The 27110-nt window shown below is 35.4% G+C and overlaps 3 protein-coding genes and 1 non-coding gene across 5 annotated transcripts; 2 read left to right on the top strand and 2 right to left on the bottom strand.

The window, feature by feature from the left end:
* Positions 1-1618: 1618 nt before the first annotated feature.
* LOC147550205 (uncharacterized) lies at positions 1619-15080 on the bottom strand. 2 transcript variants are annotated; one of them, XR_015238019.1, is made up of 6 exons: positions 14842-15080; positions 14541-14582; positions 13208-14453; positions 12986-13123; positions 9882-10488; positions 1619-1874 (listed from the first exon to the last, which is right to left on the bottom strand). XR_015238019.1 is itself a non-coding variant. In XM_086670313.1 (4 exons), exons 2-4 carry the CDS (start codon positions 13790-13792, stop codon positions 10321-10323), a joined length of 891 nt encoding a protein of 296 aa, XP_086526439.1. In that variant the 5' UTR covers positions 13793-14582; positions 14842-15080; the 3' UTR covers positions 9902-10320. The 2 variants fall into 2 exon arrangements, 1 of the variants encoding a protein (XP_086526439.1); XM_086670313.1 differs by lacking the exon at positions 1619-1874 and having other exon boundaries at positions 9902-10488; positions 13208-14582.
* LOC147550206 (protein FAR-RED IMPAIRED RESPONSE 1-like) lies at positions 4174-6604 on the top strand. Its single transcript, XM_086668432.1, has 3 exons — positions 4174-4334; positions 4793-5562; positions 5715-6604. Exons 1-3 carry the CDS (start codon positions 4174-4176, stop codon positions 6602-6604), a joined length of 1821 nt encoding a protein of 606 aa, XP_086524558.1.
* A 3882-nt stretch (positions 15081-18962) lies between the features above and the next one.
* On the top strand, positions 18963-22484 carry LOC147550204 (uncharacterized). The gene is made up of 2 exons (XM_086671245.1): positions 18963-19249; positions 19785-22484. The coding sequence occupies exon 2, from the start codon at positions 20340-20342 to the stop codon at positions 22269-22271; it is 1932 nt and encodes a 643-aa protein (XP_086527371.1). The 5' UTR covers positions 18963-19249; positions 19785-20339; the 3' UTR covers positions 22272-22484.
* A 2530-nt stretch (positions 22485-25014) lies between these two features.
* TRNAL-CAA (transfer RNA leucine (anticodon CAA)) lies at positions 25015-25098 on the bottom strand. Its single transcript has one exon. It is a non-coding gene; the product is annotated as a tRNA-Leu (tRNA).
* Positions 25099-27110: the final 2012 nt, after the last annotated feature.

The following is a 27110-nucleotide window of genomic DNA, read 5'->3' as shown; positions in this document are numbered from 1 at the left end:
AGCTCACACTTTTCTATGACAACTCACACTTTTCTGTTTTGATTTTTAAAAATTCCTCTTTTACCCTTCCATTGAAAACACTCTTACTTCATGACGCCTTGTCAGCGTGATGGAGATGGAGCATTTAAGACCATTTAATGAGGGATGGAGATTTGACGTTAATTGCTCCCAAAATCTCTGTAAATCCTTGGAAATCAAACCTAAATATCTCGAAATCTCCTACTTTTCTGCTTCTTTCTCTCTCTAAATCCTTCTCAAAACAGTTTCATCTCTCCCTATTTCTTTCAAATTTCAAAATTTCAGCCAAAATTTCAGCTAAAATTTGAAAGCCCGCCCATAAGTATGAAAGTTTTCATCTGAGAAGCTTATTTATACAGAGATTTTGGGAAGTTAACTACATTGGTCATTATCTTCCTCTGACTTTGTTTTGTTCTTTCAGGTGAAACTTTCTGATTTTTCATTCCTTTGTCTTCAATGCTTACCCGAAACCATTAGACCATTATCTTCTTTGTCTTCAATGTTATCCTAAATATTTAACCTGAATGTTTCTGACTTTCTTAAGTAAACATTAATGCTATCCTAAACCATTACCTTCATTCTAATTCCTCATATTTTTCCTAAATATTTAACCTGAATGTTTCACCATGAATGTTTCGGATTCTTTTTCAAACTTTCTTATATTTCAGGTTTATTTGTTGGCATTACATAATGGATGGCATTGAACAAATAACCACCTTGTCAAACCCAGTATCATTCACGTATGGAAGTAAATTGATATTGTTATGTTATTACTGAATCCTTGTTGATAACAAGATTCGTATTCTCATTTTCTTTTCTGTTTTCCTTTCACAAGTGATGTTGGTACTGGCGAAGACCCTTTCCCTTTTTTGGATGTTACTCTTTTGGGAGGGGTTACATGGGGTGATTGAAATTGTCTCATGTTTGCGGACACTTGTTCCACTGATTGTCTTCCCATTTCAGCAATATAGTCGAATTTTTGGACCCCGGGTGTACACTCTTCATCTTCTTCAATCGGCACGGGAAACTTCTTTGGTGGAGTCCACTCAATTACTTGCGTCTCGAGTTCCATGTTGAGATCAAAACTAGGATAATCATCGTTTGGATCCACCATCTTCTTTACATTATAATCTGTAAATAAATTACATGTGTAGTATTAAATTTCTAAATTCTGAACAAAACTTAATGGTGGGGACAACTTAATATCAGAATGTTACCTCTTTCTTTTGGCATCTCCTATTCCATTGTATCTTCAACCCAGCCCCCCTCCTCACTTGACAAATTTATTTGGACTTCCTCTTCATCTGAATCCTCTTTACTTATTTCTGTTATAAATGGATATAAAAGAAGAATTTTAAACTTGATTTTGAGGACCATTTAGTAAAGTTACGTACTAAATTGTGGGTTAAGATAATTATTTGCCTTGGTTACTCTCAGCATCTCCCTCGTCGCTTTCCTCTCTTTCCTTGCTTTCATCGCTTTCCTCGCTATTGTCTGATATAACTTCAGTGTAAACAACACTAAGTCATTTCCGAGACATATAATAATTTACTGTGAATGGAAAAGTTTCCTATAGAGGATCTAATTCTGCTAATTAGAATTTCAATACCCTAAAACCTTGTGAATTAATACTTAAAACCTGCCAATTGTTTATTATTTTTGAAATAAGAACAAAAACACTTGAAACTAACTCAATACTAAATGTAGAGAACAATATTAGATTAAACCAAAATAAATTCTCAATCAGAAATTAAAGTTTGCCTTTTTCGCATCTTTGCTTGCACCCTTGCTTTTGTCCTTTTTTTCATCCTTTGTCTCCTCATCTTCATCCTGTTCTTCCTCACTCTCTTCATCTTCTTCGAGAGACTTTGCAGTCACTCAGATTATAGGGGACAATTCTGGATTTCGAGGGACTTAAATTTGAATTAAATAGAAATGGCATTGCTGCCCACGTGAGAATTAAATTAAAAGTGACGATGACGTCAGCATCCACTGATGAGAACCCACTGATTATAAGTGGTGGTGTTTCCTGAGTATGACGGGTTTCTTAATTTTGGATTTCCAAATAAATGGGTTTCCTAACATCTATGCTTTCCAATTCTTTTAATTGTTTCCAAATTTATATCTATATAGATATTATAAAAAGAGGACCAAGCCAATATAATAAACACACCCCCACACACTAGTGAAAAGAGCAAGTTTAGATGAGCAACATTAGAGATAAATTAGCTTCTTTGGGTGCAAGAATTTGGGAGATTCAAGGGCTATATTGAAGACAAGTTTTGGAGAAAGACGGGAGTAACGGGCTTCATCAAATATCAATTCGGTTTTATCTTCTTCACTCTTTTCCTTTACTTGTTTATTATTATTGAAATTCTAATATCGTATTTATTTTATTATCTCTTCAACTAGGATAGAGGATGAAACCCTAACATGAGTATTTGAAATTCTAATATCGTATTTATTTTATTATCTCTTGTTAATGTGCCTTAATGTTTTATAATTAATCGTACTTCGGTTAGTCTAATAAACTAACAACTTGGATTTGAATTTCAATATATTTTAAGTGAAGTAGGTTATGGGTTTTGATCATAGTTAAAGTGTTTAATTGTCTTATTTTCCGAAAATTGAAGATTGATTTCTAACAATTTTTGAGTTATCAAAGAGGGATAATAATTTCAATTAGATATTAGATTCGAATATGATTGTTAGTGGTCATTTCCAATATCCTAGATTTACAATCTCATAGGTTTTCATCACAACTTTATTTTGTTTTCTAAGTTTCAATTTTTAGTTTTCCAAATATCTTCTCTAAAATCAATTGCCACTTTCCTAGTTTGTTAGTTAATTTTAGGTTTAGGTTTAATTCCAAACAAATCTCCGTGGGATCGACCTCGTAATACTTCCCATATTCCCATACGGTTCGTGCACTTGCGAGTTTTAATTTAATCTAATTAGCCTAGTATTTAGGTTCACTAGATTTCACATCATAAAGTAAAAACATTTCAGTAAACCAATAAGTTCTCAGTAAACCAATAATTTCCCACTAAACCAATGAGTTTAGAGTAAATAAGTTAGTTTACATTAAGTTTACTGGTATGTAAATGTTATTTTATCAAAAAATGAGGGAATGGTCCAAATTTTCAGCCTTCAATACGCTTTCAGCCCAAACAAGGACCGAAATGCGTTTTAAGTCCAAATGTCAGGACAGCTAAGAGTTTTCAGGTTTTTTTAATTTTTTATACTTGTTTTGCCCCTCCCATGGAAAGTTGGTTCTTATTGTTTCCTTCCTGACGCGTTCAGTGACTGATGGTGAGGGAGCATTTAATTCCTTCCCTAGATTTGACGTTAATTAAGAAATTAAAATACTCAAATTTTTCCAAATCTCTCTAAATCCCACGAATTTCTCTTTTTTTTGTTTCTCTCTCTAAAACCTATTCAAAACCAGTTTTTGGATTCAAAATTTGGAAATTTTGGAGCAGTTTTTACCGAAAATTTAGTCTCCCGCCCAGATTTTTGGAAGATTTTATCTTTCTTCTATCCTCTTGTTCTATTTATACATCAGAAGAAAGTTAATCTCCAAACAAAAATCTTTCTCTGACTTGTTTATCTTGTTTCAGGTGGAATCTCCTTCTTTTCTGCTTCTTTCTCTCTCTAAATCCTTCTCAAAACAGTTTCATCTTTATCTATTTCTTTCAAATTTCAAAATTTCAGCCAAATTTTCAGCTAAAATTTGAAAGCCCGCCCATAAGTATGAAAGATTTCATTTGAGAAAGCTTATTTATACAGAGATTTTGGGTCATTATCTTCCTTCTGACTTTGTTTTTTTCTTTCAGGTGAAACTTTCTGATTTTTTATTCCTTTGTCTTTAATGCTTACTTGAAACCATGAGACCATTATCTTTTTTGTCTTCAATGTTATCCTAAATATTTCACCTGAATGTTTCTGACTATCTTAACTAAACATTAATGGATGGCATTGAACAAATAACCACCCTGTCAAACACAGTATCATTCACGTATGGAAGTAAATTGATATTGTTATGGTATTACTGAATCCTTGTTGATAACAAGATTCGTATTCTCATTTTCTTTCTGTTTCCTTTTAGTCAAATGCTTTTGAACGTTGGATCAACCGGTCCTCTCTGGTGAATGGATGTTTATGTTACTTTCTTTAGTACTTCTCTTTTATTTTCACAATGATTACTTGAATCAATGTTTACTTGAACTACTCAGGGTGGAGCGCGACTTTTTTTGTTCTACCCCTCCTCCTGTAGCTGTAGCACACGCTAGAATTGCTCAACAGGAAAGACAGCGGTAGTCTACTTTAATACTCCTCATATTGCATAATAAATCGTAGTAAACTCATTGATTTCTATTGTACTATTTGGTTTCCTAGGAAATAGTAATTACCCTATTTATATAAGTGCTTAAAATGTCTTATTTACAGTTAACTCATTGATTTAGAATAAACCAACTGATTTCTAGTAAACAATATGATTTGCTGTCAACTAGGTACTTCCCTAACCATATACGTGCGTAAACTGTGTTTGTTTTCGTAAAGTCGACGGCATCGGTTAAACCTTTCGGTTTCTGGTAAACTATTTTGTTTTCCGTAAATCAATGAGTTAACTGTAAATTGGACATTTTATATACGTGCGTATATTGTTTGGTAAACTCATAGGTTTCCAGTGCACTTACAGGTTTCCGGAAACAAGAAAGCTTTTCTGTCAACTAGATTTTCTGGCAATTGACCATTGTTATGTTTCATGCAGTTTCCCACAAGATTTTATCTCTCCTTCAACTCATGCTGATGCATCTACTGCCCTCGTTAGGAGTGAACCTCTACGATCAGATAGTTGGCCGGAAGTTTTTACATCCATTGGGCAGGAATTTCCCGGGGGTGCTCCTGCGTTTCGACAAGCTCTTAGTCGATATTCCATAAAACATGGATACAATTATAAATTCCTTAAGAATGATCTATCTCGGATAACTTGTGTATGCAAAACTCGTAGCTGTGGTTGGACCATTCATGTTGTTGTTCCTCTGAAGTCCCGTTCCATGTTTGTTCTCAAAGCTTTCAACCCTGTCCATACGTGTGATGATTTTGTATTGTCTTCTCGTAAGCCAAGGCTGTCAACAGTAGCTGTCAGCCAGTTAATAGCTGATGACATCCGAGAGAATCCTACAAAGAGTACCAAAGATATTGTTACATCATTTAAAAAGGATTATGGTATAGCTCTTAGCTACTACTATTCATATAAAGCTCGGAATGCTGCTATTTCTTTAACATATGGTGAAGAAGAAGATTCATATGCGAAGCTCCAGTGGTATGTGGATGCACTATCTCGATCTAACCCAAATAGTCATATTGATCTTCAAGTCGATCCAGTTTCTCGTCGTTTTGTTAGAATATTTATTGCTCTCGGAGCGAGTATCGAAGGCTACAAGCACTGCCGACCATTAATATTTGTTGATGGTGCCTTTGCCAAAACCAAATACAATGGATGCATACTTGCAGCGGTAGCAAAGAATGGAAATGATGGTACGTACGTCCTTGTATAGTTTTCTGAAAACTACCTGATTTTCTAACCACAACCCAGTTTTCGGACAAATTTAGGTCACCTTGTAACAAAATAAAATAAATGTCTGTCCTGTCCGTAATCGATTTTAATTCCAATTACTGATTCATTGCAGGTTTTTTTGTTGTTGCCTACGCTGTTGTTGATGTAGAGAACGATCCAAATTGGACTTGGTTTTTCTGCAATTTGGCACGAGTTGTCGCTAGTAGTCCAGCGTTGACGTTTATGTCTGATCGGCACCATGGTATTATAAATGCAGTTTCCAACATATTCCCAGAGGCCCACCATTCGTATTGTGTATGGCATTTACGCAACAATTTGAATTTGCGTGTCAAAAATGGTGCAAAGAAGTCTGACTATTTCCAGTCACTACTATTTAAAGCAGCTCGGGCGCTAACGGTTTCGGACTTTCAAAAGTACACTACAGAACTTGTTGTCATGGGCGGCAATGGTGTGCAGTCATTTTTGTACTCCGTCAATCCCGAAAACTGGGTCTATGTGTATTTTCCGGGTAATATGTATGGTTTGATTTATTCTTCTCTATCTGAGTCTTTCAATTCTTGGATAAAAGACGAGAGAGTTCTTTCCATTTCTGTCATGCTTGATATGTTGCGGGTAAAAATAATGAACATGATGAACGATCGAAGGATTGAATCGGCCTCCTGGAACTCATTCCTACGCCCGAAAGTCAATGAGACAATGAAGTCCAGATTTAATGTTGCCTGCAGTTGGAAGTGTCTTCAATCTGCTGAATTCAAATATGAAGTTATGTCGAACCCCAGCTTCTCCGTTGATCTTGCTAATCTGACTTGCTCATGCCGTAAGTGGCAAGTTCAAGGTATTCCATGTGAACATGCTATCTTGTGTATTAAAGTGCATGCAGGTGATTCCTCAAAAATTTTTGATCCTGCCGTCACAACGGATGCTTATTGTAAGACCTACAGTCTTTCCATCAACCCTGCCCCTAATTTTGATGCACCAAATCATTCGATAAAGCCAACATGATACTTCCTCCCTTAACCAAGAAGCGTCCCGGGAGACCGCGAACTGTTAGGATTGAAAGTTCCGGGAACTTTCGTAAAAGGCAGAGGGTGTGCGGTAGATGTAAACAACTCTATTATCACAACAGTGCTTCGTGCAACCAACCTATTTGAGTAAGTGAAAATTTCTTATTGGGAATTCTACAATTTTGAATAGCTTCCACAGTGTTGGTGTTTTTCAGATTCTGAAGCGAGCATTTTTTTTGTTGACATTGTGATGTCAAAAGTAAGTCAGTATTCTATTTTGTTTCGAGTAAATCTGGTAATATACCTATGTTGTTCAGTTTTCAATTTTGTTTGTAGTAAATCTTGTAATTTACTCGAATAGAATAGTTTCTAGGAAGCTTGTAAATCTTGTAATTTACTCGAAATGAAAGTATTTTGTTTGTATTAAACCTTGTAAACCTGCTTGTCTTTAGTAAATCGACATGTTTCTAGTAAATCTGATGTTGTATTGTCTCTTTGTTGGAGGTTTTCACATTCTGAAGATTTTTTTTGTTTCTTGGTAACTTTATTTAGGGTTGGGTCCAAAACTATGTTTGACCTTGATTCTGTGTTGTTTTTTTACCTTTGCCTTCCGTACCGTTTCGTTTTTGTTCTAGTAGACTTAATTGATTCTGTGTTGTTATTGTGTAAATCAAGTGGAATATATGTTTCCCATTCTTACTTATGTAGTCTACATTTTTGCGTAGGATATTATCTTATTTAATGGGAACAGTTATGTTTACTGAACGATTATCGAGTTTACTAGGAACAGTTCTGTTATAACCCATAAAAAGATGTTCCAAGTTATAAACCATAAAATATGTTCCAAGTTACGAACCATAATAATGTCATAATAATCTGTTCTTAATAGATCATACAAAAACAAAAAGTCAGACCCAATTTCCAGATAATGATACTCTTAAGAGTTTTCTGCAATCGTCTGTCTCCACTCGTCCTCTGACTCCTTCAAAATTTGGTAGGTTACATCTACTCTCTTTCTCCTAGCTTGGTCTTGATAATCTTCCCTTTGGGAGCACTTAGTTGGGTAGTTTGGTTGTATGCTTTGGAGGAAAATTTCCTCCAACTTCAGCATCACGTAGAGTCCACAATCAGGACTGTAATATTGCAAAGGAGGACCAAAAATAGTTAGAGTTTCGAGTAACTTGTAAAATACTAAAGTATGCTATAAAAGAATTTTGTACTCACCTATCCCCCTGTTGTGGGCATTCCACATCTTTGATGAATGTTATTTTTTTCTGCATCTTTTCCCTACCGCACTTCATCTTAATCATGTTTGCTGCAAGAGTTTTTGCAAGAGTTTTTGCAAAAGTTTTGGCATTATAGTTGCATCGGTTACTCAAGTCGTAATCACAATTTAATGAATTGTAGTGCGTCCATTCATTCTCTTCGAAATCATAAACCAGCAAGGTCCAGTGATGGCCCTCGAGCGAGTCATCCGTGATTGGTGTATTCAATGGCGCGCACAGATGAGTCATATGACCTTTTATGAATTCCTTTTTAATTTTGTCATAGAAATTGACTTTAATTGTAGCCTCACTGAACTGCTGATTAATCATTGTCTGCATCATGTCATGTAAGTTTACTAGTCAATACCCAAAAAATTGTTACAATGAATTACAGTAATTGCAAGGAAACTTACATAAAGCAAAGATGATAGGAAAAGCACTTCACGGTCTTTGTTCCTCTTTGAGAACATAAGGTGGTCTTCAAACCAGTCAATTATTTGGGAGTCACAGTTTCCATTCATCATGAGCTCGTCTAAATCTTTTGCTTTGAGGCAGTGGTGCTTGTCTTTGCTCCACACTTCCAGGCTGTACACAGAAAGATTTATCAGAAACAGATTGGTTTAGAAAAACTGAGAAATGTACCACAAACATACTAATTTACCAGAAATTTAGAAGTTTACCAGAAACTTGCTAATGCACAATGGAAAACAATGAAAAAAATCCTGATACCTTGTCCACCCATGGTTCATGAATTTTTGCATCAATTGCTTTTCGTTGTCTTGCACGTAAGGCCATAACCCCCCTTTCCGCCAATCTCTCAATTTGACATGGACTTCTTTCTTCAGTTTTATCATTTCCAAATCAATCACGAGGACTTCACTGGCAGCTCCTTTTTCCGTTTGTCTTCTCACTCTTGGATTATACTTAATCCTTCTGACAAGTGATGTTGGCAATGGCGAAGACCCTTTCTCGTTCTTAGATGCTACTCTTTTGGGAGGACTGACATGGGGTGATATTGTTTTCGACACGTAGTGTTCCATGTTTTTGGACACTTGTTCCAGTGATTCTCTCCCCATCTCTGCAATATAACTGAATTCATTGGCCTTCTGTGTTGACTCTTCATCTCTTTCACTCGGCAAGGCGTACTTTTTTGGTGGAGTCCATTCAATGATTTGAGTCCCTAGGTCGATGTTAAGATCAAAACTAGGATACTCGTCTTTATCGTCAGCCATCCTCTTCACATTATAACCTTTTAAAAAATACACATGCGTAGTAATAAATTCAACTTTCTAATAATTGTGCTGAGAACTTAATGGTGGGGACTACTCTATATCAGTGTTACCTATTTCTTTTGGCTTCTCCTTTTCCATTGTATCTGCCACCCAACCTCCCTCCTGACTTGACAAATTTATTTGAACTTTCTCTTCATCATCCTCCTTAGAGGAATCCTCTTTACTTACTTCTGTTATAAATGGATATAAGAAGAAGTTTAGACTCGAATTTAGGACCATTTAGTGAAGTTACGAATTGAATTGTGAGGTAAAATAAAAGTTTGCGTTGTTTATGCTCTTCATCTTCCTCGTCGCTTTCCTCACTTTCATCGCTATTGTCTGATATAACTTCAGTGTAAGCAACACTAAGTCATTTCCCAAACACATAATAATTTTCTAGAGAAAATATAATTTACTCAACCATAATTTGTTAATTAATACTAAAAACATGCAAATTGTTTACTTATCCTTCCAATTACCCTAAAACCATTTGAACAAAAACAGTACTAAGATGTAGAGAACAATATTAGATTAAATAAAACTAAATTCTCAATCTGAAATTAGAGTTTGCCTTTTTTCGCATCCTTGGTTGCACTCTTGCTTGCCCCCTTGGTTGAACCCTTGCTTGCACTCTTGCTTGCATCCTTGGTTGCATCTTTGCTTGCACCCTTAGTTGCACCTTTGCTCTTTCCCTTTGTTTCATCCTTTCTTGTATTATTGTCATCATCTTCTTCCTCACTGTCGTCGTCTTCTTCTTCCTTACTGTCTTCAGACTCACCTTCCCCACTATCTTCATCATCATCTCCTTCAGCATCATCTTCTTCAGACTCTTCTTCCTCACCTTCTGTCTCATCATCCTTATCCGACTCATCGTCCTTATCTTTTTCCTCATCTTCTTCCTCCTCATCCTTATCCTTATCAGTCTCTGTACCCTTCCCCTTCTCTTTCTGCTTATTTTCTTTTGCTCCCTCTCCTGAAAGATCCTTCATTTTTTTCTACTCACCCTCTTGTTGTTTAACTTCTCCTTTGGTTGCAGGATCATCATCTGCAGGGACTAAAACCCCATCTTCTAATTTAACTAAATGTTCCGCTAGAACATTTCCCTCCGCCAGCAAATCAGAATAACCTTTAAAGGCCTCATCCCTCTCCTCTATCGCTTTTGTCAGTTCTTCCTTAAGTTATGCATTTTCTTTCTTAAGGGCTGCATTTTCTTCTTGCAGCTGCTCCATTCTTTTCTGAAGTTGTTCAACCACGAGAAGCGTGTCAGTATCGTTGGACACGGCCTCGGGTGATTGCAACCACTGCCTTTCTTTTTCTTCTGGGGGGAAGACAAATGCTTCACTTACCTGAAGGAGGAATAAACAAATATTAACACTTGTGTAGTAAATATGTTAATGTAAACTAAAAAGACTTCAGTAAATCTTTAAGTTTTACAGTAAATCAAAAAGTCTACAAGAAACCAAAAAGTTTTTGGTTAACCACCAGATTTATTATAACCAATAAAATTACAACTTAACTAAAGTATTGGTTACCTGCTCCTGAGTAAGACTGGCTAGCTTTTCATCAAAGGTTTCATTTATCTTCCTTAGAGACCACCTCACAATCCTGGGGATTTCTCCTTTGAACTTCTCCTCTCGTTCATAACAGAGAGTGTGCACGCAAAACAATATCTTTAAATTTTACAAACAAATTTGTATGATTATTAAGCCACTTCAATGTTCAGATATAAGTGATATAAACTTAAACATACTCACAGGCAGGATAAGAAGGCAGCCGGACACTTTCAGAGGGTCGTTGGGGTGCCTATTCATGTGCTCTATCAAGTACTTTGTGCACCACCACTGGACAATTATAACTCTTTATTGTTTCCATTGATTCCAGGTAGTGTAGAATCTGTGGTGCCACCCAGTACCCTAATGATGGAGGAAATAAAATATATGCAGCAACTGTCATTATTATCAACCTAATGGCATCCATTTCATCCACAGCTGATCTCAGTGCAGTAGTAATTTTAATACATGAGGTACATCATTGAAGTACTTCTGACAAAAATCTATTTGAGGTTTCTCCAGTACCTTGGAGCTTGGAAAAACATCTATTACGTTCCCTCCCAAGGGCATGCCAAGAATCAGAGAAATATCCTCTGGCTGTACTTTTAGTATTTTTCCACCAATGTTAAAACTTTCGATTGAACTGGAATACAAGCATAGGAGTTCAAAAATTGATTTGTTGGGTTTACAGGGGTTGTCTACATCAATCTTGTCTTGGACAAACGCCATCACCAACTCATGAAATGGAGTCTCTGCAAGCAACTCCCTCTGCCTGTTGGACAACTTTGAATAAGTAATCTTAAGCTGCGTCCATGTATTCTTCAGTGAATACTTGTACGCCTTACTCAACTTTGAAGCCAAGTCATCAGGTTTATTCTTTGGCTCATTGGGGAAGGAAACTTCAGGGACTATGAGAGTTGTCTTTTTCTTTCTGCTTACTTCTGCTTTCTCCTCAGGCATTTTTCGCTTTCCTTTGCCTTTTTTTTCAGAGGCAGAACTTTCTTCTTGAACAACCTGAAAATAATCCCAATCAGTCACATAAGAAACCCTTGAATTTTCTGGAAATCAACTTGTTTACTACTACTTTATAAAACTATACAATAGTCAAAGAAGACACAGAAAGTAAATGATGGAAACCATCTAGTGTACAAGAAACCGTTCAGTGTACAAGAAACCATCCAGTGAACAAGAAATCATTTGGTTTACTCGACACAGATTTCAGCAACCATACATTTTACCAGACATTTGAAGTCCATTGTCATGTGAAAATAAGAAAGAGTTCGATGTGTTTTGTTAAGAAATAAACTATCTATCCATGTAGGTTAGATATAGAAAACTTAATGAACTCTCCTGTGAAATTTTTCTGTATACAAGAAATCAACTGATTTACCACTACTATTTGATTTTTACCTGGACACAATGAACTTCACCTGGAATTTTTTCTGTGTACAGTATACAGCTTAAGTTTTGAACCCCATCTTTATGTCAGAACAACATTATGTTATAGGAATAAGTTTATGAAACCGAAAATTTTTCAAATTTCAGATAAATACCTTTTTTCTCGAGCTCATTCTTCTTTCAACCTGTTCCTCAATAGAGTTTTTCGATCTACTCGATCGAGGCTCCTCAATAGTTACTCTCTTTTCTATTTTCTTCGATGAACTTGCCTTTACCATCTGTCCAAATGAGAAAACAATATACAGTCATTAACGTTGTTTTATGACTCTTTGTTTTTGATTGGAAAACCATTCAATAAATAATATACAACAGAGAGAGAAGATGAAGAGAGAGAGAAAAAAAAAACCTAAATCTAATGAGAATGATATAACAGAGAGAGAAAGATGAAGACAGAGAGTGAAAACCTTCGTTTGATTTTGTTTGTTAGGAAAGAAGAAGATTATTTCTGGGAATTTCCTTCGTCAACTTAAATCAGGTGCAACGGTTTAGGAGAGGGAACGGTTTGGAAGAGGGAACGGTTTTGAGAGAGGTTTTGGAACTGATTAGATTAGGCGTGGGATAGAAATTAATGGGAGATGGGACTGGCCAGCTGCAACGATCAGTTCACCTGACGCACGTCTCCCAGGAAATCCCGCTTTTTCAAAAAATCCTTCTTTTCGCGCCCAAATTTTCAGTGGCACGGTTCGTAAATTTGAAGAAGATTGATGGGGGCGACGGTAAATTCGCAAAGCTCTCTGACCCATTGGACCTAATTTATAATTTCGGCCGACTTTGGGTTGGGTTTGAATTTTGGGCTCAGTTTTGAGCCCAACGCTCATTCCCTCTTATTTTATACCTGTTCAGATGTCTGACTGGCTAGCTTCTCGTCAAATGTTTCATTTATTTTCAACAGAGACCACCTTACAATCCTTGGGATTTCATCTTTATACCTCTCCTCTCTTTCATAGCAGAGAGTATGCTCACAGAACCATAGCTTTAAATAAGACAAACACATTTGTAAATTGAATAAGGCACTTCAATTCTAAGATATAATTGAAATAAACTTAAACATACTCACAGGCAGGATTAGTAGGCAGCCTGAAGCTCTAATTGGGTCGTTCGGGTGCTTATTGATGTGGTTTATGATGTATTGGTGCACCACCACTGGCCAATTATAACTGTGAATTGTTTCCATTGATTCCAGGTAGAGCAGAATCTGTGTTCGAATCGAGTACCCTGTTGTTGAAGGAAATAAAACATTCGCAGCAATAAACATGATTATCAACCTGATGGCATCCATGTCATCCTCTTCCCCAACCGCCTTTCTCAGTGCATTAGCTATTTTAATGCATGTCACTTTTGGAGGCATCTCTCTGAAGTACTTTTCACAAAAATCTAATTGTGGTTTCTTGAGTACTTTGGTGGTCCGGAAAACCTCTGTTACCTCTTCTCTCAATGGCATGCCTAGAATCACAGAAATATCTTGAGGCTTCACCTTTAATATTTTGCTAGCGAGGTTGAAAGTTTCTGTCGAAGAGGAATACAAGCAGAGGAGTTCAAAAATCGTCATGTTTGGTCGACTTGTGTTGTCTGTGCCAATCTTGTCATTTATAAACGCGTTGACCAAGTTGTTGAATGGAGACTCTGCAAGCAATCTTGTCATTTTTCGCGTTTCCCGGGCAATTTTAGTGGCAAAATTCGTAATTTTTGAGTGGCATGATTCGTAATTTTTTAGTGGCACGAATCGTAAATTTGTTAAAAATGTAAGGGTATTTGGTTGGTCCAAATTGGGATCTGACACAGAGGACCTCCTTTAAATTTTTTCCCGATTTTGGATTGGGGCCTTATTTTTTAGTTAATTTCGTAGGTTTTGGGAGAGGGAACGGTTTTGGAGAGAGGTTTTGGAGTAAAGAAGCCGAACTGAATAGGCGTGGGAGAGAAATTTACGGTAGATGGGACAAGGCGCTGCAACGGTCACATCAACTTCTTGACGCACGAAAATTTCAGAAAATTTCGCACTGTCCCGGACAAATTTCAACGGCATCTTTCGTAAATTAGATAAAAAAAATCAAGGGTGTTACGGTAGTTTCCACAAGGGTTCTCACGCATTGGACCTGTTTTATATATTTGGTTATGATTGGACTGGCCTTATTTTGGGCGTTATTCCCTCTTTTTTTTTGTTAAAATAGTTGCATTGTGTTGATGGCACAAATGTATACCTAGTAACAAATAATTCATAAATATCCAACAAAAAAAGTGATTCAAAGAGGTGAACAAGAAGACTTACTTGTTTTGAGAGAGTAAATCATTATGGTTAACAATCCCTACAAAAGGTTAAAAAAAAACAAAATGCAGTGAAAACTTAGAAGTAAGATTTAAAGTTTATGCAAGTATAAGAAAGAATGGCATACAAAGTGCTTGAAGATATCATTCAAACCCCCTCCATGCCAATCCTGTTTGAATGAGAGAAATTACACATGCAAAAAAATCAATAGTTAGTTGATAAAGAATGAAAAAAGATTAAACAATATCTTTATGATTATAAATTGAGTGGAGAAGTGTTGAAGCAGATCTATAACTATATTGTATCCAAACATATCAAATTAAGAGGAATGCAAGACCCCATTCATTTTAAGATCAAAGAATAGTTAAAGTGATTAAAAGATGAGCTGAAAATAAATTAGTAGAGAAGAAAAAGTAATTCAAGAATACCTGGTCTTCTGGTTTCCATGTTTTCATGATTTTGTTGAAGAAACTGTTTAAGTTGAGTGGAAGTTAATACTACAAAAAAGTTCCTGAGAAAATGAAAGGATGAAGACCGGGGAGTATATATTGAAGAAATACAAAAAGATCCAAATTTAATACTACATTAATGTGGCAGGTGGGGTAGATAGGTCTGCATGTTGATTTGACAATACATAATGTTAGGGTTACAAATGACTGAGTAAGGCGTTTCGGCTTTCCATTGATTTGACTATACACAGTGATAGGGTTACAAACATGGAGGAAGCAATTTGGGCTTTCCTTAATGATTTTTGGGCTTTTATATAATAATGGGCCAGGTGTAATAGAAGCAACCTAACACGTTCTCCGCCTCTATTTTTTTTTTTTTTTTTGAGAAGTCGACTGTGATCTACTTTAGTCATTACAAGACATTAATACATTATGAAGAAATGATAAACACGATAACTGCTTAAGTTGAATTTATAATGAAAGAGACCTAAAGCACAACAACATAAAAGAGGCCTAAAGCCCAGCGTACTTATTACATTATTTATACGTTTAATAACCTAAGTTCAATAACCATGGATTCCACCTAAGAGCATCTCCAAACGTGCTCTATTTCTTCATAAATAGAGGTTTTGGAGCTCCAAAGGCTCCTCTACTTCTCTATAATGTAGAGAATGGTGAATAGTGAGCCTTCACATGACATAATAGATTTTTGGTCCTTAGCTGCCATATAATTTATACTTAAGTCCTTAATATCTTTTATGAATTGATACTTGTGTCCTATTACTTTTGTATTCTAGTAAACTAATAATACTATTTAATTAATTATATAATTATAAATGGCCATAATTAATACGTAAGATAAAATACGTAACAAAATACAAAATCAGATAATAAATAAGATCATATAGAAGTGGTCGATACGGAAGTGGTGAGTATGAAGGTTGTGGACATCAAATTGGTAGACATCAAATTGGTAGACATCAAATTGGTAGATACGGAAGTGGTGGATACGGAGGTGGGTATGGAGGTGTAGACGAAGGTGGGTATGGAGGTGTAGACGAAGGCGAATCTAGAAGTGGAGGCGAAGGTGGAGACTTATCGGAGTACTAAATAATTTTACGGGAGTAGTTACGTAACAATATTAGGTTATATTTTCGTAATTTGTAGTAATGTATGCATTGTAATATCTATAATATTATATGTATTTTTTAATATTAGTTTATATTTTCGTAATTTGTAGTAATGTACGCATTGTAATATTATATGTATTTTTTAATATAATGCTTTTATATATAATCTATATTAATTATATTTAATTTATCAAATTTTAGAAGTTATAAGTAATAAAAATAATAAGTTATAAATTTAAAACTAATAAAATAATAAAGATGCCAATATAGATACTTGAATAGTGTTTTGTGTTTGGAGTGAAACTCTATTTAAGGAGTGAAAATATAGAGGTTGGACGTTTGGAGATGCTCTAAAAGATTAAATAAGTATAAATATAAAAGGAAGATCAAAGTACTATCTTTTGAGAAAGATTTTCTATCAAAGAGAAGGAAAGATTAAAAACAGAGAATCCTCGAGGATTGTTGCTTCAAGGTATTCCTATATCTCCAACTTTGAGAAGCGTTTTATCATTTTTGTTCATGTAGAACAGCTTTTTAGAGCCACACACGTTATCAATACTATCAAACCTATACTATCAAACCTCAAGCTCTCCAATGAATGGGGATTCGAAGACGAAGAGTCAATAATGCTAAATAAATCAATGGGTGATGGATATATACCAAACCATAATAGCTTTAAGGAGAAGATGAGATGTTACTGGATTTAGGGTAGGAAATTACCTAGGTCCCTTAATCGAACAAACTACCACACCATTGAGGTCAGATGAGTAAAAGTGTAGAACCTTCCTAAAAACTGTAGTTTACCAAACTTATTTACTTCGAGTTGCCAAACACTTTGGATTGAAGTTCTGAACTCGCAAAAAAAACGGTGTTAAACTATTCACTTGAGATATTCACTAGTCACATTATGTGTATGTATCAAACACTCTGATTTCCTATGTCTAACTCAGATCCACATCTTACAACAAAAAAAAAATTCAAAATCCACAGGCAATTAGAAAAAAAAAGGTATCTCATAATGATTTTCTAGTGTAAGAACATCTCCTAGCTATCCTTCAGCAATTTAAGCGACCATTATCAATGTGTATTATTCTGGGGTAATTTTATAAAGATACTATCAAAGTAGAGTTATCCATTGTTCACTAAGAATATGTCGTTCTTCATTATCACTTCTTTATCTTGTTTTTTTGTGTATTTTTATTGTTTTTTGTTTCACATTTTATTGGGCCTGTGATATCTAGTAATAAATAACAAAGGGGACCCTTGGGATTTCCCTTTATAATTTTTGGGCCTTGTTCAAGAAGTTCATATTGGGGTAGGTGCTAGAGAAACAACCCAGTCAAATAAGAAAAGCCAAAGGACCAAAAATTATGGGATTTTACCATAGGCAAATGCCATTCCTATTTGACTTGGCCGGACCAGTCCGAGAAAGTCTTTGTCAAGTCCACACACATAATCAAAATAGAAGAAGCAGTCTGCAAAGAAAGAAGATGTCACGACGATTGCTCACCCTCATGTAAGAAAGAGAAATAGCAACCCTTAGAGCAACTCCAACTTGGGGTGGCCGGGGCTGAAAATTTGAATTTTCAACCCCAGCTCCAACCCCAGCTCCAACCCCAGCCGGTTGGGCTCAGCCACAACGGTCATGTTGGGGCAATCCCTAGCCGTTGGAGCAAATCTAACGGCTAAAATGGGAGTTGAACCTACTCAATCTCTCATCCCACCCTATCCCTCATTCAACTTGTATCTCTTTCAATTTTTTCTCTCCAATCTCTTCTAATTTTTGTTTAAGTTTCTCATTCAATCTTCTTCAACGGATCCCATGAATGATAACGAAATTTTTAGCCAAAGTTTTATGGAAATGTTATCTTTTAGTTGCCCGTCGCCTCAATTAGAGAATGATGAAATTTTTTATGAATCTTCACACATTCTCTCGACGGTAGTTGAAACTTTTGATGATTCTTGTGAGCAAAAGGCACGACTTCAATCAAGATAGCTAAAAGGATTCCGTATAAACCAAATGAAGATATTTTACTTGTTAATTGTTATTTAAAAATCACATTTGATGTGGTTGTCGGAAAATATCATAAATATAAAATATTTTGACAAAAAATAACAGATAAATATAATGCGAGTGCAAAGTATCAACGCACACTCAAGAGTTGTAAATCTCGTTTCAATGAGATAAACTCTGAATGTCAAAGCTTTATCTCTACTTTGAGGATAGTACAGTTTCAAAAAGCGGGGAGAACGACTACGACCAGTAATTTTTCTTACTTTTAATTCCTTTATTTCTATCCTTTGATTTCATAACATAAACTAAAAATCAATTTTGATTATTGCAGTTACAAAGAGTACTTCAAATTTATAAAAGAAAATCACACCGGAAAAGTTTTTAGATTGCAACATGGTTACAGAATCTTGATGTCACGACAAGTGGATGGCAGACATGCCGGGAGAGACAACATTCGGAAAAAGAGACCCAAAAAATCCCTTCTAGAAATCTTTAATTTTTCTATTATTGTTTAGTCATATTTAAGTAGATTAAAAAATTTAATCAATTATTAGTTGTAATCAATGTTGTTTAATCGAACTTATTAAGTAAATTGGTGGAAATTTCAAATTTAAATTTAAGGTCTTAAGAGAGACTGAGGTTTGAGCTGAATTTTTGAGACTGAGCTAAGGCTGAAAATTTTGGGTGAAAAAATGGTTTTTTGAGCCTAAGACAAACTGAGGTTGGAATTTCTCCTAGAGAGGGAAAGAGTTATAGATGGAATCATGGAGAGGAAATGGGAGAGCCAGAAAGAGTTAGAAAGAGATTGGTAAGGGCAGGGGCGGAGGTACATGAAGACCAACCCAGGCTATAGCCTGGGTCGGTCTTCGTAAATTTCTCAAGAGGGTAGGGGTAATTTAGGAATTTAGCCTGGTGTAAAATTTTTTTTTGTTACTGACGGGAAAGAGAAAGGAACTTCCCCCAAATCGACAGGAAGGAGGAGCCGAGAGTTCTAGGGTTTATGACTTACGAGTGATCGAGTTCAACTTTAATCTACACTTTCTCTCTCAACTCTCAAGGATTTCTAGTGAGTTCTAGTTCTAGAGTTCATGAGTTCTTCTTTAATCTCCACTTTCTCTCTCAAGGATTTCTGGTGATGGTTTTTCTTCAATCAAAGACAGCAAGGAGCCGATCTTCTGACTCTCTGAGCAACTAGGGTTTTATAATTTTATCTTGAATCTTAACTTAATCTCTCAAGGATTAGGTTAGTAACTTGAACTTATTACAACTTTGTTCATATTTTTGATATTTCTAAAATCTGAATGTTTTGTGTTCTTAGTTCTTACTCATGGAGGTTATTTACTATTTAGTTCATTAGTTGTGAAATTGATGAAAATCATTGTCCATAGTCCATTGATTTAACTTATTAGGGTTTTAAGATTTAATTTTAATTGTGAAATCTAAAATTGATTTCAATTTCATCATAGGATTTAAGATTTCACGCTAGAATTGAAAAATTGGAATTACCTATCTAAGATTTCAATAGATTTTAGAAACCTCAGATTCAAAACTAATGAACTAAATAACCTCTCTAAGATTTAAATAGGTTTTAGATTTAATTGTCCATTGTCTTGATATAGATTTAACTTTGACTTATTCAGTTATTTGGGTTTAAGATTTAATTGTCCATTTTCCATTGATTAATTGATTCATATTTAGATTATTTGATTTTTGATTGACATTAGTTGATGTATGATTCATGTTTAGTGGAAATTTGACTGATATTGATTTATGTTTAGGATAAAATGTCAGAAGCTCCTAAATTGCCGAGGCGAAGAAATACAATAGATTCTTTTTTTAAACCAAAAGAGGGAAAGAAAACAAAAACTGACGTACCTTCTGCATCTAATGTTGGTGAACAACCTCCTCCAAATTCTTTAACAACCGACGAAGAAAGAGTTGAAGATGAAGGAGCGTGTACGCGACAAGTTGAACCTCCACAAGAGTTTGATTCGACTTCTTTTGAACGAGATCCGGGATTACGTCTGCAAATATGGCAACATCCTATTAATAGACAAGATGAGATTCGGCGTGCATATCTCAATGCCGGGCCTTATCAACCAATCCTTCAAGAATATCCACAAACTAAATGGGGAAAACAATTTCGTAGGTTCCGGGCTTCTTGGTTTACTCTATTTAATTGGCTAGAGTATTCCCCTGCAAAAGACGCAGCCTTTTGTCTTCCATGATTCATTTTTGAAACAAATCCACCAAACCGTACGTCATTCACGGTTCAGGGTTTTAAAGCATGGAAAAGAGTTAATGATGGGAGCAGGTGTGCATTCTTAACACATATGGGAGACCATAATTCCTTACATATGTCGGCAATAAGAGCTTGTAGAGATTTGGAGAACACACCTCGTCACATCGACAAGTTGATTAATGTGCAAACTACAGATATGGTAAGGAAAAATCGATTGAGACTCAAGATAACAATTGATAGTGTACGTTATTTAGCTTATCAAGCATGTGCCTTTAGAGGTCACGATGAATCTACAAGTTCCATTAATCGTGGCAATTTCATTGAATTGATACAACTTTTAGCTTCTCTAAACGTTAACATTGATGAAGTTGTTTTAGAAAATGCTCCTGGAAATGCAAAATACACATCTCCAATGATTCAAAAAGAGATATTATCTATTCTTGCCAACAGAGTGAGGAAGAAGATTCGCGAAGAGGTTGGGAATTCAAAATTTTGTATTCTTGTTGATGAAGCACAAGATGAATCCTTCAAGGAGCAGATGTCTATTATTTTGCGATACGTTGGTGATGATGGTTTAGTTAGAGAACGTTTTTTTGATGTTTTACATGTGAAGAACACTACCGCATTAAATCTGAAGCATACGATATTAGATGTCTTTTCTCGTCATAACCTCCAAACTGAAAACATGCGAGGTCAAGGGTATGACGGGGCAAGCAATATGCGAGGAGCTTTTAACGGATTACAAGCCTTATTCCTAAGAGATTGTCCATACGCATATTATGTGCATTGCTTTGCCCACAGACTACAATTAGCATTGGTTGTGGCATCTAAAGAAGTAAGCGATATTTACCAAATTTTTTCAATGTTAAATGCAATTGTTAATTTTTTTTGTGCTTCTCCCTTACGACAAGATGAATTAAGATCTTCTCAACTAAACGAGATTGCAAAAATGTTAGATACTGGTGATCTTGATACAAGTACAGGGGCCAACCAAATTGGAACCTTGCAACGACCAGCAACTACTCAGTGGGGTTCTCATTTAGCTTCAATTAATAGCTTGATTAAAATGTTTGGTGCAACGTGCACAGTTTTAAAAGAAATCATGGAGACCACGTCAAATATCCTTTTGCGTGGAGAATCTAAGGGTCTTTACATATCAATGACATCATTTGAATTTGTTTTCATATTGCACTTGATGAGTAGAATTATGGGAATCACTGATATGCTTTATCAAGCCCTTCAATGTAAATCTCAAGATATTGTTAATGCTATGAATCTAGTTACAACTACAAAGTCACTTCTTCAAAACTTGAGAGATGATGGATGGGATACTTTCATCGAAAATGTGGAATTATTTTGCAAGAAGCATTACATTACAGTACCTGATATGAACGCTCGTTATCTAATAGGCACGTCACGTTCTTGTCAACAACGTGACACTATTACGATGGGACATCATTATCATGTGGATTTATTCAATGCTGCAATAGATTTTCAGTTAACGGAGTTGCGTAGAAGGTTCACAGAGAGTACGATGGAGCTTCTTATTCTTAGTTCAACTTTGGATCCGAGAGATGAATATAAGGCATTTAAGATTGACCATGTTTGCACTTTAGCAAAAAAGTTCTATCCATTAGATTTCAGTGCTCAAGAGATGATTGTTTTGAGATGTCAATTGCAACATTATAAACTTGACGTTCTTCAACATCCGGAGTTTAAGAATTTGTCTACTATTTCAGAGCTATGCAAACATTTGGTCGAAACAAGAAAATCAGAGTGTTATAGTTTAATTTACAGAATGATCTGTTTAGTACTAACTTTGCCTGTTTCTACAGCGACTACAGAGCGGGCATTTTCAGCAATGAAACTTGTCAAAACTAACCTTCGCTCCAAGATGGATGATGATTTTCTTAGAGATTGTATGATGTTACACATTGAGAGAGAACTTGCTGAAGAAATTGATGATGATTCGATAATAGATGAATTTTATTCTTTGAAAGATCGTAGGGCTCAACTCAAGTGACAAGATTATATATCTCAAGTGGTGTTCTTTTGATGGTCGGATAATATTTCATCTTGGTGGTTTTTTGTGTCTTTTGGTAGTCTTATGTTTCCACCTTTCTTTTGTACGTATTTTGTCATACTTCATGAGATATGTACCAAATCTTTTAAATGGGTACACATTTTGCAATGTAAATGTTAAAGTTTTATATATATTTTTTTTTTTTTGATGAAATGTTAAAGTTTTATATTAGTATATGAATCTTTTAATGAATCAATTCATTTCTAGTCTCAAGTTTTTTCATGAAATATTATATTTTGTCAGGTACCAGATTGGAATATTGCCAAGTCATTTCGTAGCTACGGGAAGGGGAAAACAATCATTTTCGCAATCAGGTTTGACTAAATTTTAACTATTGTGAACTATTTAATTTTCTTTTTCAAAATATTTACATAAATATGAGATGCTCGTTATTGTTGTCAATAGAAATTGCCTTTAAATAACACCTTTACATGTATATTAGGTATAAACCTACTTATATTGACTTTTAGTTAAACATTTGGCTCTCGTAAAATTAAAGCTTAGCCCTGGCCAAGTTGAAATCCTGGCTCCGCCCCTGGGTAAGGGTAAAGAGAGCCTTAAGAGGTGTGCATATGCTTTTGGTAGAGAAAGAGTTATGAGAGAGTGTGTAAGACTTGGAAAGAGAAACAGATTTTGATAGGGAGTTGGAGATAGAAATCAGCAAGAAGGGGTTTTATATCTTTAAAATTTCTTCACCCAACAATATCTTAATGTACAAATTAATTTCAGATTTACACAAAAAATATTCCCGCATTGTTATTACGAAATTATTTTGAGAATAAATCTTCCCACTTCTTTTTTTAGTTTAAAATTTGATAGAGTTTTATGTGCCCGATAGGCATGGTTGTAACCTCATGTTAAGATATTTTTGTTCTCGTTTAGGATGTCAAGGTCTTTATTAGACATAATATAAAGATTCACTACTATCAATGACTTTCTCCAAATTACAGAAAAACCACAACCGATTTTGGTCACTCTACATCAACAACTGCATGGGCAAGAAGAAACAGTAATGCATCATTAAGAGAAAGTGTAAGACGATTATATTGAGCAATTTTAGGAAGCAACATCGGGTATATTTCCCAATGTTTAGTACATTATTATATGTTTTAGGAGTAACTTTACGGTGTAGGCGCTGGTCAACACCCAAACATCATTGTCATTTTTTGTAAGAACCGTAAAATTGTATCCATTGTATTCAGTTTTAGCAAATATACCATTAACAAAAATCAAAGGGTGACAGTTGTAGCCTGAATATGTCTGAAAGCAATAAATATCCTTACAGAGCGATGCAACTCAACTTCAAGATCAATGTCAATATTCGTAATGTGTTTTGATTATTAAAAACAATTTGAAAAAGTAGACAACGTAACAAATAAAATTGTTTTTCTCAATCAAAATATAAGAGCATTTCTAGTAACATACAACTCTAATGAGCAATGTCTAAAAGACATTAATAAATCACAAAAGATGAGAGATAAATCAGACAAAAATAATTCGAAGTGTCTTTAATATTTCAGTACTCAAAAAGGTAGAATTTAACAGGAAATAAAATACAAAAATACTATAACTTATGGAATCGAACTATGGATGAATTTCCTCTACGCCCAAAGAGCATTTCCTTCGTTTAGGCGTCCCCAATTGCCACTAGCTTAGCCCAAATGAGATAAGATTTTCCTGAGACGACCGACCATCTAGTTGCAAATTCCTACGAAAAGAACCTAGGTTGAAATAAATTAGCATGTTATAACCGAAGGCTGGAAGGAGATTTGATGCTATTTTGGAGTAAATTCATTTTGGGTTATTTCCCTAATGGCCCCCTACTTTGTGACCAGCTTCCCGCCTGGCCCCCTACTTTACGAGAAATACTCATATGGCCCCCTTCCCTTATAACACCGTCACTCTATCTCCTCCATCATGTTTTCTCTCTCTGCCAACTCAGGCCACATCATTTGTTACGCCACCTCATCACCTTCTCCGGCAGAGGTCGCCGGCCGGCGACCTTCAAACTAAAAAAAAAAAACTTTTTTTTTCTCTCTTCCTCTCTCTCTCTCTAAAATTACTCCGGCGAAGGGAGACCTTCGCCGGAGTGGTCTGTTCTTCAAGGAACAGACCAGATCTGTTCAGTGAAGAACAGACCAGATCTGTTCAGTGAAGAACAGACCAGATCTGTTCAGTGAAGAACAGATCTCGGTATGTTCTTCACTGAACAGATCTCGGTATGTTCTTCAAGAACAGACCACTCCGGCGAAGATCTCCCTTCGCCGGAGTAATTTTAGAGAGAGAGAGGAAGAGAGAAAAAAAAAATTTAGTTTGAAGGTCGCCGGTCGGAAATTTGGCCGGCCGGCGACCTCTGCCGGAGAAGGTGATGAGGTGGCGTAACAAATGATGTGGCGTGAGTTGGCAGAGAGAGAAAACATGATGGAGGAGAGAGAGTGACGGTGTTATAACGGAAGAGGGCCATATGAGTATTTTTCGTAAAGTAGGGGGCCAGGCGGGAAGCTGGTCACAAAGTAGGGGGCCATTAGGGAAATAACCCATTCATTTTTAACTTCATTCATAATAAAATAAAGTCTAATGAGCATTGTAAAAAAGACTTCACTAAAGCAAAAGAATAATATGAAGTGCCTTTAAATTTCTCTACTAGAAAAAGGAAAAATGAAGTATAGAAAGATAAAAAATATGTCAGAAGTGGGATTTGAACCCACGCCCTCGTAAGAGGACCAGAACTTGAGTCTGGCGCCTTAGACCACTCGGCCATCCTGACGTCTTTGTCTAAATTCTTGAGGTAATTATATAAAATCAATTAGATTTGTCAACATTGATACAACTTTCCTGATTTGTCAACATTGATACAACTTTCCTGATTTGTCAATTTTGAGAAACACCCATATTCTGCTGTATTCTGAGTCTCTGACTATTGACAATATTGAACACATATCTCTGTAATAAAAAGAAAAAAAAGGGAAAAAAAAAGCGATCGAGTGAACATAAGCAGTCTAGAATTTATGTGATTCTCTAATGCTGTATAGATGCTACTCCCATAAGTGTGTAAATGGGAGATGATTATTCAAGAAAATGCTTTAAAAAGTTCAAACATATCCATGATTGTGTGGAATTGTTTGGGATATAGGGTTTAGAGAGTAGTGGATGGGTTTAGATAACCACCACAACCAAAAGCCCTTAAAAGGCCGGAAGGAAGTGATAGTTATGGTATCAAATAATATGCTTTGAAATGCTTCTCCATATAGTACCACTTCCAAATTGTATATCACTAATTATTTTCCATGTACCACCTACAAAAGCTTTTAAAGCTTTTTTATATGACATGTTTTTAATGAATTTTATTCAATAAATCTCACACCATACCTTTGGTTTAACTTTAAACCCATCAAAAGTAGGTTAAATATTATCTCTCTAAATCTTTGTAAATTCCATTTTGGTTACATAGTAATACGTTAATTTTCTTGTTCTCTATCATTTTTCTTTCTTTTTTCACTACAAAGAATAGGATTTGTTTTTACTTTTGTAAGAAGGTTATAGATCTCTGTTAAATTTATGTGTGGTAAAAAAAAAAGTATCCCGGTGTAAAAAGTAAAAACGTTTTTACTATGGTAGGTATAATATTATCCCGGTGCCATACGACGAGTAAGCAAATTAAGACATTGCGCCCCTAAACGATATCATCCGACATTAGGAACCACTCAAGCATCTTAAAAATAGATGGACCAATGGTTTCATTTCTTTATTTTAGCTTTTATAGTTCATAAAAATAAATAAATCATCTCAAACTCAATATAAAATGAGTTTGGTTTTATATTAAAACCTAGAATGGGTAAAGGTTTTTAGTTGTTTTTCATTATTTTTACTAAACCAATGTTCCTTAAATGTGCTAGCAATCTTGATACCTTCACTACCAATGGTTAATGCAAATGGCCAGATTTGAATGAATCAATAAAGATATCACTCAAGACATAATATGTGATTTGTTGTTCTTTCTTGTTTTGAAGGCTGATTGGTTGTCACATGTGATGTCACTGCAAAAAGAACTATACCACTACATACACTTTTATAAGAAAAAGAGGAGCTATATAATGACTTCACTATGCAACACATTGACCACATCCGAGTTAGGAGATGCATAGTGATTATTAATGGAAGAAGATTAAACAAAAATTAAGGCCTAATAACATTGACTCTGAAAACGCAAGAAACTATAATTTCATTAATAATCTGAAGTTACATAAGAGATAATACTTGATGGAATGTTGGTGGAGTTTCATTCTCTGTACAAATTCTCATTCAAGGCAAAAGCGGCCGATTCATGGGCAGCCCTATTACATGTCATGGGGAAAAAGAGAAATTGAAGTGATTCAAAATAATTCTGTTAATGTTGGATATCCAAGAGGAAAGGTTGTAACTGGCAAGGAGGGTCAATGGTAGCAGGTGGAATCCCTTTGATGGGAGTCCATGAATCTCTTTCGATTATAACTTTCAAAAAGTTCTGCTTTAAAGATAGTTCTATTCCAACTAAAACGGCTTGGGCTTCAACAATATCGGATGTAGAGCAGAAAAGTCGATATGATAGACCGACAAGAAATTCTCCATTCGAGGAACGAGCAACAAGAGCAGAACTCGCTCCTTGATTGGAACATGCTCCATCCACATTTATCTTAACAAACGAATAAGGCGGAGCAATCCAGTGTGGTTGTACTATTAGAAAATGATGCAATGTTGTGTTTGTTGATTCATGAGGTTGGAGTCTGAATTGTCTCAGAT

This window comes from Eschscholzia californica, unplaced genomic scaffold (assembly GCF_041429995.1).
Source record: "Eschscholzia californica isolate CP2 unplaced genomic scaffold, dmEscCali1.0.p SCAF_3, whole genome shotgun sequence".
Classification (NCBI taxonomy): domain Eukaryota; kingdom Viridiplantae; phylum Streptophyta; class Magnoliopsida; order Ranunculales; family Papaveraceae; genus Eschscholzia; species Eschscholzia californica.
Note: the sequence above shows the minus strand (reverse complement) of the source record. Positions and strands in the feature narration are given on the sequence as shown.

Coding starts and splice junctions, on each gene's coding strand:
- LOC147550206 (XM_086668432.1), top strand. CDS start 4,174: ATGTTTATGTTACTTTCTTTAGTACTTCTCTTTTATTTTCACAATGAT. Junction 4,335..4,792: donor GCTCAACAGGAAAGACAGCG/GTAGTCTACTTT, acceptor TGTTTCATGCAG/TTTCCCACAAGATTTTATCT. Junction 5,563..5,714: donor AGCAAAGAATGGAAATGATG/GTACGTACGTCC, acceptor GATTCATTGCAG/GTTTTTTTGTTGTTGCCTAC.
- LOC147550205 (XM_086670313.1), bottom strand. CDS start 13,792: ATGACAAGATTGCTTGCAGAGTCTCCATTCAACAACTTGGTCAACGCG. Junction 13,124..13,207: donor GCTGCCTACTAATCCTGCCT/GTGAGTATGTTT, acceptor TCTTATTTAAAG/CTATGGTTCTGTGAGCATAC. Junction 10,489..12,985: donor CCAGTCAGACATCTGAACAG/GTATAAAATAAG, acceptor TTCCTCCTTCAG/GTAAGTGAAGCATTTGTCTT.
- LOC147550204 (XM_086671245.1), top strand. CDS start 20,340: ATGGGAGACCATAATTCCTTACATATGTCGGCAATAAGAGCTTGTAGA.